This window comes from Ogataea parapolymorpha, chromosome V, assembly GCF_000187245.1.
Source record: "Ogataea parapolymorpha DL-1 chromosome V, whole genome shotgun sequence".
Classification (NCBI taxonomy): domain Eukaryota; kingdom Fungi; phylum Ascomycota; class Pichiomycetes; order Pichiales; family Pichiaceae; genus Ogataea; species Ogataea parapolymorpha.
Genome location: NC_027862.1, coordinates 835,571 through 851,664, shown reverse-complemented (window position 1 = coordinate 851,664; position 16,094 = coordinate 835,571). Strand labels below are relative to the sequence as shown.

Here is a 16,094-nt window from a genome sequence, read left to right as displayed (position 1 = left end):
TTGTAATGTCGGCATCTTTAACGACCACCTATCAAACATATTATTTGTACAATCAATCTATGCTCAGAAGCCATAGTAGATTTCTTTACTTTTATAAATCCTTTAGTGTTGGCTTTCAACCATGAGCTGGACGAACTCGTCTGCCGGGCTGCTGCCAAATTTAGCTGTATCGATGTTGAAGAGTACCTTTTTGATTGGCACGTTGATTGCCTCGCTGCCGAATGCAGACTTCAGCTTGTAGATGATGTCTTTTCTTTCTTCGGAACCTTTTCCAAAAGATGTCAGTTCCATAACGGAGTACAACTCCTGGAGACTGGTGAGGTTGTTGACAAGAATCTCGTCATTGAAACAATTGAGCACGTCGAGGCTTTTGAGCAGTTCATGATTGGAAGAAGTGGCCAACACAATGAGTCTGTGGCCTTCTGGCGGTGACTTTTTTAGTCTCGACATCAGAGCTCTTAGGATCACAGAGGAAAATCTAGGCCCGATCGGCACAAAGTCAATCAGCGCCTCGATGTCGTCAACAATCAACACATTCAATGGCGATTTGTACGCATCTCTGAATGTGTTATCGATGAACTGGACCTTGGCAGATTCGGACATGCCAATCATTTCATCAGCAGTGATAATTCTAATGAATGGAAACTTTGAGTTGAGCCCAAGGTAGGAAGCCAAAGCAGTCTTACCGGATCCAGGAGGACCGTACAGCAGCAGGGACGAGAAATTGAAATTTTCAGAGCTCTGCGTCTGCTCCAGGGCCCTTTGCACACGGTGGATGATATGGTCGATTTTAGGAGAATACTTGAGAATGCCCCCCTTGATGCAGTCGTGCAGGTCCTCTTCGTGGACACCAAATGCAGGCTTGACCTCATCCAAGGCGCTCAGGAAACAACTCATATCTAGAACAGTGTTCTCTAGATCGCCGGTAATCTCTCCAACAGTGCCCACTTTGATGTGCTGGTTCAAGGCAAAAGAGGTGGCTGACTTGATCAGACCTTCCAGTTCTGCTCCGGAGAAGTTCTTAGTCAGCTCTGCAAGCTTCTCGAGGTCGACATCTTTACCCAAAGATCCGTTCTCCTTCATTTTCTTAGTCTTGATTTCCAGGATCTGTTTTCTGCCCGCGGCGTCCGGCAGATGGATCTCCACTTGAACTTCGAATCTGCCCGGTCTGAGCAGCGCTTCGTCAATCAAGTCTCTTCTGTTGGTCATACCAATGACCAAGATGTTGTTCAGCTGGTCCACACCGTCCATCTTAGCAAGCAGCTGGTTCACCACATTGTCGGCCACTCCCGTGCCGTCTCCACGCGAGCCACGCTGCTTGAAAACAGAGTCCAGCTCGTCAAAAATGATGATGTGAAGAGACGAACTGTCGCCTTTCTGTTTGTACTCGGCCTCTGCATCCTTAAATAGGTTTCTAATGTTCTCCTCGGAAGAGCCGACATATTTCGACAATATCTCTGGACCATTAACAATTTTGGGCTCTTTGGCGTTCAGCATCTTTCCGATTTGACGTGCAATCAAAGTTTTACCAGTACCTGGAGGACCATACAACAACATACCCTTGACGTGCTGGATTCCCAGCTTCTCGATTAAACCGGGAGGGAATATACGCGAAGCAAACGCTCTGCGGAAAATCGAGGTGAACTCTTTGTCAAGACCTCCAATGCCCATATCCTCGAACTTAAAGTCTGGGCGGATGATAGCGTCAGAGTTGGGGCGCGTGCTGGAGGCCTTTAAATTGACTAGTCCGTCCGAGCCTTTGAAGAAATTCACTTTCGTCTGTTTCACGCAGATACCTTTGTTCATTATGTCTGTGGAAGTGGGCACATCTTGCAACTGGACTTCTCCCAAATCGATGACCTGCGAGGAAAGGATCTTGATCTCAAAATAGTTGCCTTTGAACTCGAACAAGAGGATCTGCGACGGCTGCAAAATCTGAGTGTCAAATCGGTGCACAAAGGCTTCGCTCATCTCATCGGGGTCAAACTGTATGTTGTTTGCGCGATTTCTGTTCCAAAAGTTGATCTCCACGTTCAATGTGCCTAGATAGGCCCCCTTCTTGCCATTGGATTGGAACAGGTCGTACGGAGCCACCGCGATCGTTTGGTCTGTGGACCAGGACCCCCAAAACCTTTGGTTTCCGCTGAGTCCTATGGTGCCGGGCATGCATTTGGTGGTGGCGACGCAACTGAACACGAATTTGCCGTCGCAGATCACATAGCTACCGTCCTGGAAGTCCTGTGGGGACACAGCCACGCAATTGGACTTGGCAATCTCGTTGTCGGGCGAGTTCTTGACCACGAGGCTGCGCGCGGCGGGCGCAGCGTGTCTTCTAAAGGGTAGTTTTTCCATTCTACTAAAAGACACAATATTATTTGAATATAATACAAATATAAATAGCTTGAATTTTTTTGGTGCAGAGATGGAAAATAGGCATATAGACGAGAATATGCTCTTCTCCAGTACAAACCGTTCTATTGTATTAACGTTGCTGGAACATCTGTCCAAACTGTGAGGCCATTCCCCCGGACTGCTGGTACTCGGTCATAACGCTTTCCAAGAGCGTCAGAGCGCACAACAAGCCAATCAGTGCTCCAACAGCAAGGCCAGCAGAGAATCCAAGGGCCTCGACAGCGCACACAACCACCGACACAATCAAAGCACCCGTGGTGGAAGCCACCGGAATAATTTTTCCGAGCTCTTTTCCAACTGCCGTGTCTCTATGGCCAATGAGAGTGATATCCTGCTCCTTAAACTGTTTGGCAATGTCTTTGCCGGAGGAGCCTGAAATGTTGCTCCACAATTTAGAGAAAACCGTAGACACAACAATGACAAATAGAGAAAACGTGACCGGTCTAACAAGATAGTGCAATGGCGAAGCGCCCTTAGGAGAGGCAGAGACAAAGTAGAGGAGGCCCGAAGTCAAATTGTAGGTGGAGAAGTTGAACTCGTCCAATTTCCAGCTGCCGATATATTGCACGTACGGCACGGTGCTGAAGATTCTGGTAAGGGCGAACCCAATAATGTTAAGGTTGTAAAGCACGGCGTAGGTGAACAGCAGAGGCAATGCTCCGCAGTAGAGCAGCTTGATTGGGTACACCGAGGCCATCGATCTGACTTTAGCGGACTTGATAGGCACCTCAACTCTGAAGTTGCCAAAGTACACACCGGCAGCCAGGGCCGCTAGAGTGACGTAAATCTGGGTCAGGTTGGCCAGATTGTCTCTAGTGAACGCATCGTAGATGGCTAGCCCAAAAGGCTTGTTTTTGAGGTTTCTGATCAATTGAATCAAGGCACCATGGGACTCAAAGCCTCTGGCGGTGAGAGTGGTGGTGAATCCAAGGAATGAGGTGACGAACTGGGTGGAGGACGAGACAGTAATAATTGCCAGAATGCCCGGGCCAAAGCCGTACCCCTTGTCCAGAAGTTCCACCAAAAGAGCGGTGATGAGCGCCATGAACGTCAACTGGACAATGTAGGTCAGCTTGCTCCAAATAGGCAACGTTGCTTGCGAGGTGAATTGGTCGACAGGGTCGAAGTAGCCAGCAAACGAGAGCAACACAGCGTAGACCAGGGCGATCAACACCGCGGTCAATTTCTGCCAAGACTGGAACAGCTCTCTATCAGATCTGGACTCGAAGTTGATTTTGATGATTTTGAATCCCGCAAGAATCTGCCACAGGAAACCGGCCGTGACGACGGGCAATAGCCCAAACTCCAGTGCTGTTCCCGCCTGAGAAGCAAAGGGAACCCGCAGCCAGCCAAATGGGTCGGCAATGCGGTCGTGGGCCACGTTGCTCAGTGGAAGACCAGCAAGCAAGTATACAGCGACCGAGGCGATGGTGTAAACGATTTTCTCATCAAACTCGATTTTCTGATAAGGATACTCGACTTCAGGAAGAAGCGAGACAAAAGGTTTAGCAAGGTCCAATAAACGGACTGTGGTTAGTCAAAATTGTGTGCACATGTTATACTTACTGCCACTCATAATTAATTGTCCAATTTGTTTAGGATGCTCAATTTTTCAACGAGTGAAAAAAAGTTGGAGTCGATCGTCGCTACTGAAAACATGGAACCCGATCAGACTAATATTGACGCACAGATAGATTACGACGCCGCTATTCGGTACTGGAGCGGGGTGGAACCGTCTGTGGATGGCGTGCTGGGTGGCTTCGGAGAATCCACGAGCGTGCCCAAGGCCGACATAGTCGGCTCGATGACTTTCATCCGCAAACTGAAGTCGCGCTTTTCGACCGAGCCCGGTAAGATCAGCTACGGGCTGGATTTCGGTGCAGGCATTGGACGAGTCACAAGAGATTTCCTGCACAAGGTTTGCGACAAGGTGGATCTGCTGGAGCCCGTGAAGCCATTCGTCGACCAAATGTACAGAGAGCTGGCTCCGCTGGCAGAACAGGGTAAGATCGGCGAAATCTACCAGATCCCAATGCAGGAGTGGGTCCCACAGGAACACGGTAAGTACTCTCTTCTGTGGTGTCAGTGGTGTTGCGGCCATCTGCCGGACGATGCGTTCCTCGTTTGGCTTGATCGGTGTAAGGATGCGTTGCAGGAGGACGGACTGCTGGTGATCAAAGAAAACAACGTGAATGGAGACGACGACGTTTACGACCCGGAGGATTCGAGCAAGACACGCTCCGACAAGAATTTCCGGCGGCTGTTTGAAAAGGCCGGCTGGAAGCTGATAGCTACGGATCTACAAAAAGGAGTGCCTAAAGAGCTATATCCGATCAGAATGTATGCATTAAAGAAATAAATACAGTGGCTAATAGTTAGTAAATCCGCTCTCAGATAGGGGTGAAAGACTTTTGATGGAAAGTTTTTATCTTCATGCTATTCAGTTGAACTATGCATTCTTCAGTCATCATTAAGCGATTTACTTACCTTCTGGCTGAAAAGGTGAAAAATATTTTAGAGAGAAAATTTATTTTCCGGGTATATTTATACACGGTACTGGAATTTGTTCATGAATGTTCCTCTGGAGCACGGGAATATTCTGAAGCACAAAAACGACCTGATCAGGTCCAGTCTGGCGAGCGTAGAGCGTATCCATATTTACGAGTTCGACAATGCTCTATTTCGCACGCCACTGCCTAATGCGCACTTGTTTAATGCTGAGTCCATAGATCTCATGACTAAAAATCCAGACCCTCTTTCCAAGTTCAACTGGTTTTCCAGCGTGCGTGTATTGAAGGAGGTGGGGAAAACGCGGGTGGACGAAATGTCACTCAACACAGAAGGACTCTGGAATGATATACTTAGACAACTGATAGCAGAGTCGAACGCAGACAAAAACACACTCACAGTACTTTCGGTTACACGCATTCCCGAGCTGTTCACGAGTATGATTTTGCGGCTCTTGAAGACGGCTCAGCTTGACGATTGTTTTGATTGTATTTTGATGAATGAAGACCCCAATTATCTCGATCTCATTGTTTCTGCTACCACGCCTTTATGCCACGAGCTAAAGGAGATTACATGTTATGCGGCCAGCAAACAGCTACAGGTGGACGGCATTGGTTGCTTGAACATTTCTGTGCCGTTTGAGTCTTCCTACCTGCTGCCGCAGCTCGAGGTAGCCATTGTCCAGGAAATGCTGCTGGGAGAGCCTTTCGAGCTACGTCGCAGTATTTTTTCCTCCTACTACATGCTCAGTCCAGCTTCACGCCAAGAGCTCCTGCGGAGGACTGTTACGGAAGACTTCATACCCCTAGAGGACCGGCCAGGGTTGTTTTTTGAGGGCGAAGGAGTGCTTATTGGAAAGAACCAGCTTTCTCAAAGTAAGTTGGACGAACTTGGGGGTATATCGAAGCAAGTCATCATTGGCGCTGTTAGTCTGGGCAGCGTCAAGGGCCGAATTTATGCCATGAGGGTGATCATTAACGACGAGAACGCACAGACGTATTTGCAGCCACCAGTCATTGTGATTGCGCGAAAACCAGACGCGCTGCTTAAAGAGATAGAGGACATTGAAAACTGGCAGACAACGCGCGAGCTGTTCAGTTTGGAGGCGCGAATCGAGTACAAGCAAATATTCAAGATCCAGAGCGAGAAAAAATAGACTGTATAGTACGCGAAAAATAAATAAATAATCTTAATTATCGATATGGGTCGCGGTGATCGCATACTGGATAGAGCGTGGGCCCGGTTTACCGACTCCGACCGCATAGCAATAACTGACACCGGGGCATTGATCGAGGAGATCGAACAGATCTGGGGACGGGCGCTTCTGTCTCCAGACTACAAGGCATTCTGGATCGACACGATCCTCGAGCATCCTAGCCGAAGTCTCACCAAGCACGAGTTTTTGGTGCTGTTCAAAATGCTTTTTGAGGTTGAGTTTGAAGATTTATTTGATACAGACACAGATCTCACGAGGCGAACAGACACGAGAACTATAAAACGAAAAGCACCTGCGGCATTGTCCCTGGTGGAACAGAAACAGAAGTTGTTTCAGAAAATTAGCATACTGAAAGGCACGCTAAATGCGCAGCGGAAGCGGTCGGTCGACGAAGACCGTACAATGGAATTGCAATTGAATAGACGACTTGTGGACTGCTACGAGACATTGATCCAAGTTTACGAGCAGCTAGCTACCGAGCCTGCGGACTCAGCACTGGTGCTCGCGGTGAGGCGCCAAGACGAGCTGCTAGCTCGGTTTCAGCGGAAACTGAATCGTACGGCCAAGATGAAACTATGGCGTTCTTATCTGACGCTGCTGGTAGCTGGACTGCTGGCCTTTTGCATCGTTTCGTACGTGATGGGACTCATCGCTGACCTTCCGGCAACCGATGATGACAATATAGCACCGACGGGCTATCGACGGCTGCCGAACAGGTTTTTCGACTCGTTGAACCCGATCGACAGGCTTTTTTATAGCGGCCTGGAATGGCTTGGATATGTGTAATTAATACTCCCAAGTTTTGCAGTCGATGCATGTGTCGTCGTGGCCGGGCTCGGGCGACTGTTTAGTGACGAGCTTGCCTCCATGTTTATTTGGCTTGTCTATGTGACTGAGCTTAAGCTCTGGGTAAAGATGATCTCTGATGCGTTGTTTGAGGAGCTTGGAGTCTGGGAACCCATCCTCCTCCTTTCTGTCCCAGATTATGGTCCAATCCGCGTTCTCGTCCCTCTTCACCGCCACTTGGAACGTCCCTGCAACCAGTGAGGGAGACAAAATGGCGCAGTTCACAGTGAGCGTAGTCTCATTCTCGTCAATGGCCTTCGAGGAGAACGTCTGCAGAATCTCCTGTTGGTACCACGCGGCACGGAGCATCCACTTGCACTTGACACAATAGGAAATGTTGACTGCCGGATACGCAATGGACATTGTGCTAACTTTCGAAAAATAAATAGGCTATTTTTTTTGCGGGGCCCTTGCTCAGAAAATTAAGTGCGCGCGAAAGTGCGGGTGATAATCCGCAAATATATATACCAACTTGGGACAGACTGACAGTTAGCCATGGTTTGCGACACGATAACATATCATCCGACTCTCACGAAACTCATCAATTTCCTCGAGACAAACAATGGCCGTGACAAGCTGCTCAGAACGCTGCAATATGTGACGAAGTTGCTGGCTTACTATCTGCTAAGGACAGGCTCCAGCGTGAACAACTACTATCTCGTGAGAAGACTGCAGGACTTGTTCACGCTCAGTAGAAAGCCGTTGAGAGCCCTGAAGCCGCTGAAACACCTCAAGGCGCTCTCGGTGACTGTCGACAACGAGCTCGGCGACGGATATACGAAGCTGTTTGAGAGCGTCAAACAAGCCAGCTACTCGTTGTACTACGGGTTCGATACTGTGCAATGGCTCAAGATGCTAGGATTGCTGCGGAACAGAAACGGCAAACTGCTCGTGAAGGTTGAGCAAGTGTGTAGCTTCTTCTGGCTCGTGGCTCTGGTTTCGGGTCTTTTGCAGAACGTCAGACAACTCAGAGTGTCGTATCTGAGAAAACAAGAGCTGCTCAAAGAGCTGGCCTCAGGCGACGACCAGGATCCACTGGACAAGAGAGGCAACCTTGAGAAGCAGAAAGAGACCCTCGACACCCAGAATGCCCAGCTCTACAAGGCAAAGAGGGACCTGGTGATCCATGCTCTCAACAGCCTGGTGGCCATCAACGGCCTCAGCCAGAAACGTGTCAACAATGGTGTTGCAGGCGGCGCTGGCGTGATCACTAGTATTTTGCAGCTCCAAGACCTGTGGAACGCCACTAGCACGGCCGAGTCTTCTGTGATATGATTTAACGCGAAATGACTTCTTTTATTAATTGATATATTTACAATTCGATCTTGATTTTGCGACGCGCGTTCTTCTTGTCCTTCAGTTTGCGCTTCGCTTGTACTCGCGCCTCCTTCTCCTTTTTACGCAAATCCTCCCACCGCTCCAGCGTCGCCTCGTCGGTCTCCTTCCTTGGTTCTCCACACCTCTGCACCGCGCTCACAAATTTCTCCAGGCACTCCATCACGTTCTTCTGTCTGTATCTGGTGGAGTCGCTCATAATGAGCACATCGCCCGCATTTGTAAAGTAGGGAAATCGTTTGGATTCTGGGCAGTTTTTGTCGTTGTAATTAGCCATCAGTTGGTCAAAAAGGGCTGGATCGACCCAGGTCCCTCGAGCACTCTGCCACCCCTTAGCAGAAAGACGAAGAACAGCCTTCGACTCCGTCCTATTCACATGCTGGCCACCTGGCCCTGATGACCTTGCGTATGTCACATTGAAATACTTCAGCAGGCCCGAATCAGCTCGCAATGGAGGCCAGATACTTCGGCTGTAAAACCGCACAAACCTCACAAACATCTTGAAAAGTATTTTAAGGGCTGTGTCTGGTTAAAAAAAAAAATCAGAATTACCTGAGAAAAAATTGGGGTCGACAGGGAATTGAACCCTGGACCTCCTGCTCCCAAAGCAGGAATCATACCACTAGACTACCGACCCATTTACGTTACGTCAAGTGTAACACGACTACCTATCGTACTGGCGGACCCTGAATGAATATCTACTGCAAAGCAGTAAATGCATCTTGCCGAATTAGTCTCTGAATTACATGATCCTTCCAGGATTTGTGAGCTTTAAGCCTCCGAGCCTTCACGGCAATACCTAACGTGACTCTTATGCATGTTCTTTATGCCGTTGTTACAGGTTGTCATCGAGTACATCATCAAGTATCACAGTTGACACTATCTCCTAATCCGATGTCCTCTATTCGATCTCTTTTGAAGCCAATACAGAGCATAACGTCAATCTAGCCCAATATAATACATGGCTATATATCACTCCAACTTAAATAACACCTTTAAGTTCTCGTACATCAGATAGCTGATTGACACCGCAGGAGCCACCTTGGCCAGGTTCGGAACCAGGCCCTTAAAAAGTCCAGGAACACCTTCCCGGCTTATTGTCTGCTTAAACACATCAAAGAATCCGTCGTAAGTATAAGGATGCGCAAATGTTCCCTGAGCCTGCAATCTCGTTCGAAGCAGGTTGATCGGGTACACCATAGTGGCTCCAAAGGTACCGCTAACGGCACCCAGGGTGAGCACCAGGTAGTTCGGAAGTACCACGTCATCGACGGAACAGTGCTGTTTTTCGGCAGTTTTTTTAATGTACCATTTTTTCACAGTGGAGAAGGTGCCGAGGTCTAAAGCCGCGTATGGGAACATTCCGCCCAGTCCCAGCGGTAATCCTCTGTAAAATATCCTCACTCCCCCTTCCTTAAACATGTCTTTGGCGGTTTTCACGAGTAACTGGTTACCTTTTTCCTTGGAATCCAAAGATGCGCATTGGATTCGATATTTGAGCGTATCTATTGGATAAACGGTGATCTGTGCAATAACTCCACCAACACCCCCTGAAACGAAGGTGGACACTTTCGAAAGCTTTGACACGTCGTCTACTCCTTCGATGCCACACAGAAACTTCTTGGTGGCCTCAAACGACCCGAACTTCATCGCGCTCTCGGGGAACACCTTGAGGACGTTGAGTCCATTTCCAACGTAGAATGCACGAAGCCCACCTTGTTTGTACAATGTCTTTGCGGCGCGGACCAGTGGCGACTGGATCTTCTTCTTGGACACAGGGTGGTGCACTTTCTCCTCAATTTTGCTCTGTAATTCTTGTCTGTTGTTTAGAAGCGTCGACGCCAGGTCGGTTCTTGCGATCAGGAACACCTTAACTCGATCAAAGGGCGCTGTGCAGGTTCTGGAAACAACACCGGACAGCCCTCCCGCAAGGAAATATCCCACGCTTTTGAGAACATCGTCGCTGACGGTGACATCTCCTTCAGACGAGATGTTCTCCATCTCATCGTTGAGGAATTTGAAGGCTGTGCGGACTCGCGATCCTTCCAGCCGCGGAATGAACAGCAGGCCGTCACGGAACATCTCGAACGTGACAAACCCGCGGTCCTCAAAATCCAGCTTTCTGAAAAAGGTGTCAACTTCGGATGGGGTGGGTTTTAAACCCAGCTTGAACAGGTACGACTCCACATCCTTCTTTGTGACCTTGCCGTCGTGGTCACGGTCGACGTTCTCGAAGCCCTTGGCCAATTGGGCCTCTGCTTGGATGAGGTACTGGTTAAACTTGTCAAAGCTGATCCAGTCACTAGCTGCTTCTTGGCCAGCAAGAGACTTGTAGATCTGAGAAATTGCGAAATGCGAGTCTTTGAGTGGATGGTCTGTAAATTGCAGCGCTCGCTCGAAATCCTCGAGCGTGAACTTCCCGTTGTTTTTTGTATCGATCTCGTCAAACAGCTTCTTGTGGCGCTGCAGCCGCTCTGTCAGGCTTTCTTCAGGCATGAACAAAACAAGTCTAGGAAGTTATTTTTTTCTTTGGTATTTCGACGCGTCGAAAAACTTCGTTATTTTTCTTCCACTTTTCTCTTCTCATGTCGGTCAACATATTTGGCGACCAAGTCACTGAAGAGCGCGCCGAGAACGCGCGTCTGTCATCATTTGTGGGCGCGATCGCTGTCGGCGACCTTGTGAAGACCACGTTGGGCCCTAAAGGAATGGACAAGCTGCTGCAATCCTCCTCTTCGGGCGACTCGATGGTCACCAACGACGGAGCCACGATCCTGAAAGCTATCCCGTTCGACAACCCTGCTGCCAAGGTGCTTGTCAACATTGCTAAAGTGCAGGATGACGAGGTTGGAGATGGAACCACGTCGGTGACCGTGTTTGGCTCAGAGCTCCTGCGGGAGGCGGAAAAACTCGTTGACCAGAAGATCCACCCACAGACTATCATTGAGGGCTACAGAATCGCCTGTCGTGCAGCACTGGCCGAACTGGAGAGCCTAGCAGTCAATAACGTTGATGATGAGACCAAATTCAGAGAAGACCTGATCAACATCGCCAAGACTACACTTTCGTCCAAGATTCTGTCCCAGGACAAAGAGTATTTTGCCAAACTGGCTGTGGACGCTATTCTAAGATTGGGCGGGTCGACGAACCTTGATCGAATCCAGATCATCAAGAAAGCGGGCGGCAAGTTGTCAGACTCGTTCCTGGACGAAGGATTCATTCTTGATAAAAGAATTGGCGTTGGCCAGCCAAAGACGCTCAAGAACGCGAAAATCCTGATTGCAAACACCTCCATGGACACAGACAAGGTCAAGATCTTTGGTGCAAAGTTTAAGGTGGACGCCACCAGCAAGCTCGCGGAGCTGGAGCGTGCCGAGAAGGAAAAAATGAAGGCCAAGGTGGAAAAAATCCAGAAATTCGGTATCAACTGTTTTGTCAACAGACAATTGATTTACGACTGGCCCGAGCAGCTGTTGAGCGATGCCGGTATCACCACTATAGAACACGCAGATTTTGAGGGCGTCGAGAGACTGGCCCTCGTCACTGGCGGGGAGGTTGCGTCTACGTTTGACAACCCAGAGAAGGTGAAGCTTGGCTACTGCGACTCGATAGAGGAAGTTATCATTGGAGAAGATATCATGACAAAGTTTTCTGGCGTGGCTGCGGGCCAGGCTTGCACCATCGTGCTTCGAGGAGCCACCGAGCAGGTCATTGACGAGGCAGACAGGTCTCTGCACGACGCCCTGTCAGTGCTTTCACAGACCACCAAGGAAACCAGAACAGTCTTGGGCGGAGGTTGCTCAGAGATGAATATGGCTCGTGCCGTGGAACAAGCCGCTCAGAAGGAGAGTGGCAAGAAGTCGCTTGCCATTGAAGCTTATGCCCGTGCTCTGAGACAGCTGCCAACCATTCTTTGCGACAACGCTGGTTACGACTCCAGCGAATTGGTTTCGAGATTGCGCTCATCCATATACAATGGAATGAGCAGCTCGGGATTGAATCTGAACGAGGGAACAGTTGACGACATGAGACGGTTGGGTGTCTTGGAGAGCTACAAGCTGAAGAGAGCCGTGGTGTCGTCTGCCTCTGAGGCGGCCGAGGTGCTGCTGCGTGTAGACAACATCATCCGTGCCAAGCCTAGAACGGCGGACCGCGGAATGCACTAGTAATACATAGCTGGAATACCATAATCGAGAAAGTTGTAGAGAGTGATAGGTCAGAACTAATTATTTGATTTAAGGCTGAGCTTCCCAGTTAGAGTCAAGTTTGGCTGGTTACGTCATACACACAAGAAATGGGTCGGTAGTCTAGTGGTATGATTCCTGCTTTGGGAGCAGGAGGTCCAGGGTTCAATTCCCTGTCGACCCCTTCTTTTCTTTTTTTTCTATATTGTTGTAGACCTGGGATGCAACATGCTCACGTGTCGTGCCTAGGGCACTCGCCTCGAAAGCTGTTACTTTTTGCACCGCACTTCTTTGACAAACGGAAAACGAGTCATGAAACCGTCTTGCCCCCTAACATCGATAAGTCTCTGGCATTTGATCATTTCTTCAATTTAATAATTCATCGAATTTAATTCAATAAAATCTGATAAAATATATTCAGTGCTTATCTAGTACACTTCTAGAACGTATCTACCATCCTCCTTCAATTCTTCAACCTCCTTGGCGCTGTCGATCTGCACACCCTTCTTGGCCGCATCTGCCTCCAAAATATCCTGCAGACAGGCGGTGATGTCTGGCACGGGCCAGGTAGGACCACACAGGTAGAAATGGCCTTTCTTGGCCATCATGAGGTCGGTCAGTTCCTCCAAGTTCTCTCTAATCTTGTCCTGGATGTACACCTTCTTCGGCTGATCTCTGGAGAAGGCTGCTCCAATGTAGGTCATGATGCCAGAGTTCAGATAAGCCTCCCAGTACTCACCGTACAGGTACTCCTGTCTCTTGTGTCTGGAACCAAGATAGAGGTATATCTCTCCGATCTCGTGGCCCTGGGTCTGTTGGAAATATCTTTCCTCCACAAACGCCTTGAACGGAGCCAAACCGGTACCGAGACCTGCCATGATGATCGGCTGGGTGGTCAATGGAGGCAGTTTCATGATCGACGTCTTGACCGACACCACGAGCTCCTCGCCAATACGCAGGTCGCTCAGGTATTTAGAGCACTGGCCGTATCTGGTTCTGCCCTTCTTGTCCTTCCAATCGACCACAACGACCAGCAGATGCACCTCGTTTGGATGCAGCTTCTGAGACGACGCGATCGAGTACTCTCTTCTCTTTAGCGCTGGAATCAGCTGCACGAGCTCCTCGGCAGAAGGTCTGGCACTTGGGAACAGCTCGAAAATGTCCACGTAACTGTAGAACTCTTCCTCCTGATAAGTCTTGAGCAGCTCTGCACCGTCTGCACTGCCAAGTTTTGTGAGGGTGGCTTTTTCGTCAGCATTGGTAGCATATTCTGCAAGAGACTCGTAGAATCGTTTTGGTGGTTTTCCGAGCACGTCTAGGTTTTCAATGAGCGCCTGTCTGACGGTACGCACCTCAAAAACGGTCTCATCCTCCTTGGAAGCCACCTCGACTAGAGCGTCTGGCTCCAGACCGTACATCTGTATGAACTGATCGACGATCTCCGGGGTGTTTCTGCCGTGAATGCCGAGAGCCTCGCCGATGTTGTACTTGAGACCGGTGCCGCTCACGTCAAACTCGATGTGGAAAATGTTCCGGTCGTAATCGGTTGGCGTCAACCGTTTATTCTCCTTCACTCTGACCACGAAGTTCTGCACCGGCAGGTCTGGCCGCAGAGCCTTGGACACGCCGTAAGCCTCCTTGAACATCAGCTTGCGCACCAGCTCTGAGCGTGCCTCCACCTTGACGCTCGTGGTATCCACAAATTTCTCCCTAGGGTTAGGCTGGAACGAGGTCTCGACAAGGTCGACAAACTTAGTCTCCTGCTCGTCTTCACCGGCTTCCTTGACCACGACCTCCAGAACGTGTTGCTCAACCTTCTCTACCAGCTCGGCAATCACCGATGCCAGCAGCTCGGCCTCGCTACCGAAAGCTTGCAAAATTTTGGTCACAATGGCTCCCGTGTCTAGTTCTGGGTATGCGTGTTTCCAAAATGCGACCTGGATCGCAATCGACGAGGTACGGCCCTTGGTGGCCTCCTGCTCGCCCACGGCGTTGAGGTCAATCACCTTAAGAGTACGTTGTTCAGCCAGCAGCCGCGTCTTGAATTTCGACGACAACGTCTTCTCAACAAACTTAACTTCGTCAAATTTCTGTTCCGGGCCGTTCACCACAAGCAGCGAGCCCGTCTTCTTGAGATTTTTGAGCACGTCAACCTCGTTCAAGATCTGTGCATCCTCAACAACAAGGACGTCGAGCAACTCGCTCGAAACGCTGCCGGTGCGGATGTCGGCAGAAAACACACCAGAGTTCACCGTGTTGTCGAACTTCGGCCTGTACTGAATGTCCATGTCCGGCACCAGCGACAGCGCGTGGGTGATTTTGGAAGGCACGTCCACGAATGGTGAGTTGTCTGCGGTGAGGAACTGGAAATGGGAGCCTGCCTCGACCACTGACGTGGCCAGCCGCTCAAACTGTGCCACCGTCTCCTCCACAACCTTCAAAAAGCGCTGCTTCACGTACAGCGCGGCCTGAACGTCCAGCTTGAGCAGATTGACGCCGTGGAACTTCTCGCCAATGACGACCACCTGCTTCGTGCTGGCCGGGATCAGATCAACAAACTTGGCCACCTCAAACGGCAGCGCCGTTCTCACGTGCACGAACGCCACGTTTAACCGCTTCAGCAGCGCAGTCTCCTTCGAGCCGTACGAAACGTAGACTGTTTCAGCCCCCTGGGGTCCGTGGTACTCGAACGGAGCATAGTTGGTGTCCAGGACCTCGTTCAGCACAGAAAGTGCAAACGACAGCTTCGAAGAAGCTGGCAGCAGCTGGATCTTGCCGTTCAGCTTCTCGTACAGTTCGTCTGCAACAGCCCGGATTCGCTCGTTCGAAAGTGAGCCCGAGATCGTCTGATTGGTTTTAAGGAAGCTCAGACCATCAAAGAGATGGACCGTAGTGATCTTCAGCTTGGCCAGAGCGTTGGTCAGAATGGCAAAGTGCTGGGCCTCGACTGCGTCCAGCGAGTGCAAAACTGGCAGCTTCAAGTTCTTCGCAACGGAAAGAACCTTAGAGTACTGCGAAACCAGTTGGCCGCTCTTGAAGTCGTACTCTAAGCTGGCAACGTTCAGCGACAGAGCCAGATTGTGGTGGTTTTGGTTTTGCTGCAGCAAAACAGGCTCCATGTACTCCAGTCCAGAGCTTGGAACAATCACAGACACAGGCTCCCCGTCAATACTCTCGTTCAAATATCCCAGAACGAGGTTTCCGCAGCCAGATCTAACCTCCAAGTTGTACAGATTAGGGACCTTGTTGTTGAGGTTTTTTCTGTTCAGCTTGTTCCACAAGCCCAGCAATGAGCGTCTGTCAGGGACATCGTGGTGACCTAGCAGCTCGTAGCTGAAAATCTTGTCGTTCAACAGGTAGATGGCTGATAACAGGACGTTAAAGGGGGACGTCAAAACACGACCCTTGAGCTCATAGGGGTCGAGCGGAAGCCCAAAAGGTGAGCTGATCGTTGCCGACGAAAGAGCCACGGACGTTGAAATGGAAGGTTCTCCTTCAGAAATCGATGGCATACTCTATCTCTAAAACTAATTATGCCCCATATATTTTTTTTTCAAACACCGATTGTTGAAAATTCACGTGACCTCCTACGA

The 16,094-nt window shown here is 49.7% G+C and overlaps 11 protein-coding genes and 2 non-coding genes across 13 annotated transcripts; 6 read left to right on the top strand and 7 right to left on the bottom strand.

Annotated features, from left to right (window-relative positions):
* Positions 1–102: 102 nt before the first annotated feature.
* Positions 103–2,352, bottom strand: HPODL_04246 (Vesicular-fusion protein SEC18; the record flags this gene model as incomplete). The annotated part of the gene is made up of 1 exon (XM_014079037.1): positions 103–2,352. One exon carries the CDS (start codon positions 2,350–2,352, stop codon positions 103–105), a length of 2,250 nt encoding a protein of 749 aa, XP_013934512.1.
* A 130-nt stretch (positions 2,353–2,482) lies between these two features.
* Positions 2,483–3,988, bottom strand: HPODL_04245 (Subunit of the Ssh1 translocon complex; the record flags this gene model as incomplete). Its single annotated transcript, XM_014079036.1, has 2 exons — positions 2,483–3,939; positions 3,979–3,988. The coding sequence occupies 2 exons, from the start codon at positions 3,986–3,988 to the stop codon at positions 2,483–2,485; spliced, it is 1,467 nt and encodes a 488-aa protein (XP_013934511.1).
* Positions 3,989–4,069: 81 nt separating this feature from the next.
* HPODL_04244 (Alpha N-terminal protein methyltransferase 1) lies at positions 4,070–4,771 on the top strand (the record flags this gene model as incomplete). Its single annotated transcript, XM_014079035.1, has 1 exon — positions 4,070–4,771. One exon carries the CDS (start codon positions 4,070–4,072, stop codon positions 4,769–4,771), a length of 702 nt encoding a protein of 233 aa, XP_013934510.1.
* A 210-nt stretch (positions 4,772–4,981) lies between these two features.
* Positions 4,982–6,076, top strand: HPODL_04243 (uncharacterized protein; the record flags this gene model as incomplete). The annotated part of the gene is made up of 1 exon (XM_014079034.1): positions 4,982–6,076. One exon carries the CDS (start codon positions 4,982–4,984, stop codon positions 6,074–6,076), a length of 1,095 nt encoding a protein of 364 aa, XP_013934509.1.
* Positions 6,077–6,121: 45 nt separating this feature from the next.
* Positions 6,122–6,922, top strand: HPODL_04242 (uncharacterized protein; the record flags this gene model as incomplete). The annotated part of the gene is made up of 1 exon (XM_014079033.1): positions 6,122–6,922. The coding sequence occupies one exon, from the start codon at positions 6,122–6,124 to the stop codon at positions 6,920–6,922; it is 801 nt and encodes a 266-aa protein (XP_013934508.1).
* On the bottom strand, positions 6,923–7,345 carry HPODL_05256 (uncharacterized protein; the record flags this gene model as incomplete). Its single annotated transcript, XM_014079032.1, has 1 exon — positions 6,923–7,345. The coding sequence occupies one exon, from the start codon at positions 7,343–7,345 to the stop codon at positions 6,923–6,925; it is 423 nt and encodes a 140-aa protein (XP_013934507.1).
* Positions 7,346–7,477: 132 nt separating this feature from the next.
* HPODL_04241 (Peroxisomal membrane protein PEX11) lies at positions 7,478–8,257 on the top strand (the record flags this gene model as incomplete). Its single annotated transcript, XM_014079031.1, has 1 exon — positions 7,478–8,257. One exon carries the CDS (start codon positions 7,478–7,480, stop codon positions 8,255–8,257), a length of 780 nt encoding a protein of 259 aa, XP_013934506.1.
* Positions 8,258–8,294: 37 nt separating this feature from the next.
* Positions 8,295–8,816, bottom strand: HPODL_04240 (peptidyl-tRNA hydrolase; the record flags this gene model as incomplete). The annotated part of the gene is made up of 1 exon (XM_014079030.1): positions 8,295–8,816. One exon carries the CDS (start codon positions 8,814–8,816, stop codon positions 8,295–8,297), a length of 522 nt encoding a protein of 173 aa, XP_013934505.1.
* A 66-nt stretch (positions 8,817–8,882) lies between these two features.
* Positions 8,883–8,954, bottom strand: HPODL_05434. Its single transcript has one exon. It is a non-coding gene; the product is annotated as a tRNA-Pro (tRNA).
* Positions 8,955–9,289: 335 nt separating this feature from the next.
* HPODL_04239 (Calcium-binding mitochondrial carrier SAL1) lies at positions 9,290–10,813 on the bottom strand (the record flags this gene model as incomplete). Its single annotated transcript, XM_014079029.1, has 1 exon — positions 9,290–10,813. One exon carries the CDS (start codon positions 10,811–10,813, stop codon positions 9,290–9,292), a length of 1,524 nt encoding a protein of 507 aa, XP_013934504.1.
* Positions 10,814–10,902: 89 nt separating this feature from the next.
* On the top strand, positions 10,903–12,483 carry HPODL_04238 (T-complex protein 1 subunit beta; the record flags this gene model as incomplete). The annotated part of the gene is made up of 1 exon (XM_014079028.1): positions 10,903–12,483. One exon carries the CDS (start codon positions 10,903–10,905, stop codon positions 12,481–12,483), a length of 1,581 nt encoding a protein of 526 aa, XP_013934503.1.
* A 130-nt stretch (positions 12,484–12,613) lies between these two features.
* Positions 12,614–12,685, top strand: HPODL_05437. The gene has a single exon. It is a non-coding gene; the product is annotated as a tRNA-Pro (tRNA).
* Positions 12,686–12,929: 244 nt separating this feature from the next.
* HPODL_04237 (Subunit alpha of assimilatory sulfite reductase) lies at positions 12,930–16,013 on the bottom strand (the record flags this gene model as incomplete). Its single annotated transcript, XM_014079027.1, has 1 exon — positions 12,930–16,013. One exon carries the CDS (start codon positions 16,011–16,013, stop codon positions 12,930–12,932), a length of 3,084 nt encoding a protein of 1,027 aa, XP_013934502.1.
* Positions 16,014–16,094: the final 81 nt, after the last annotated feature.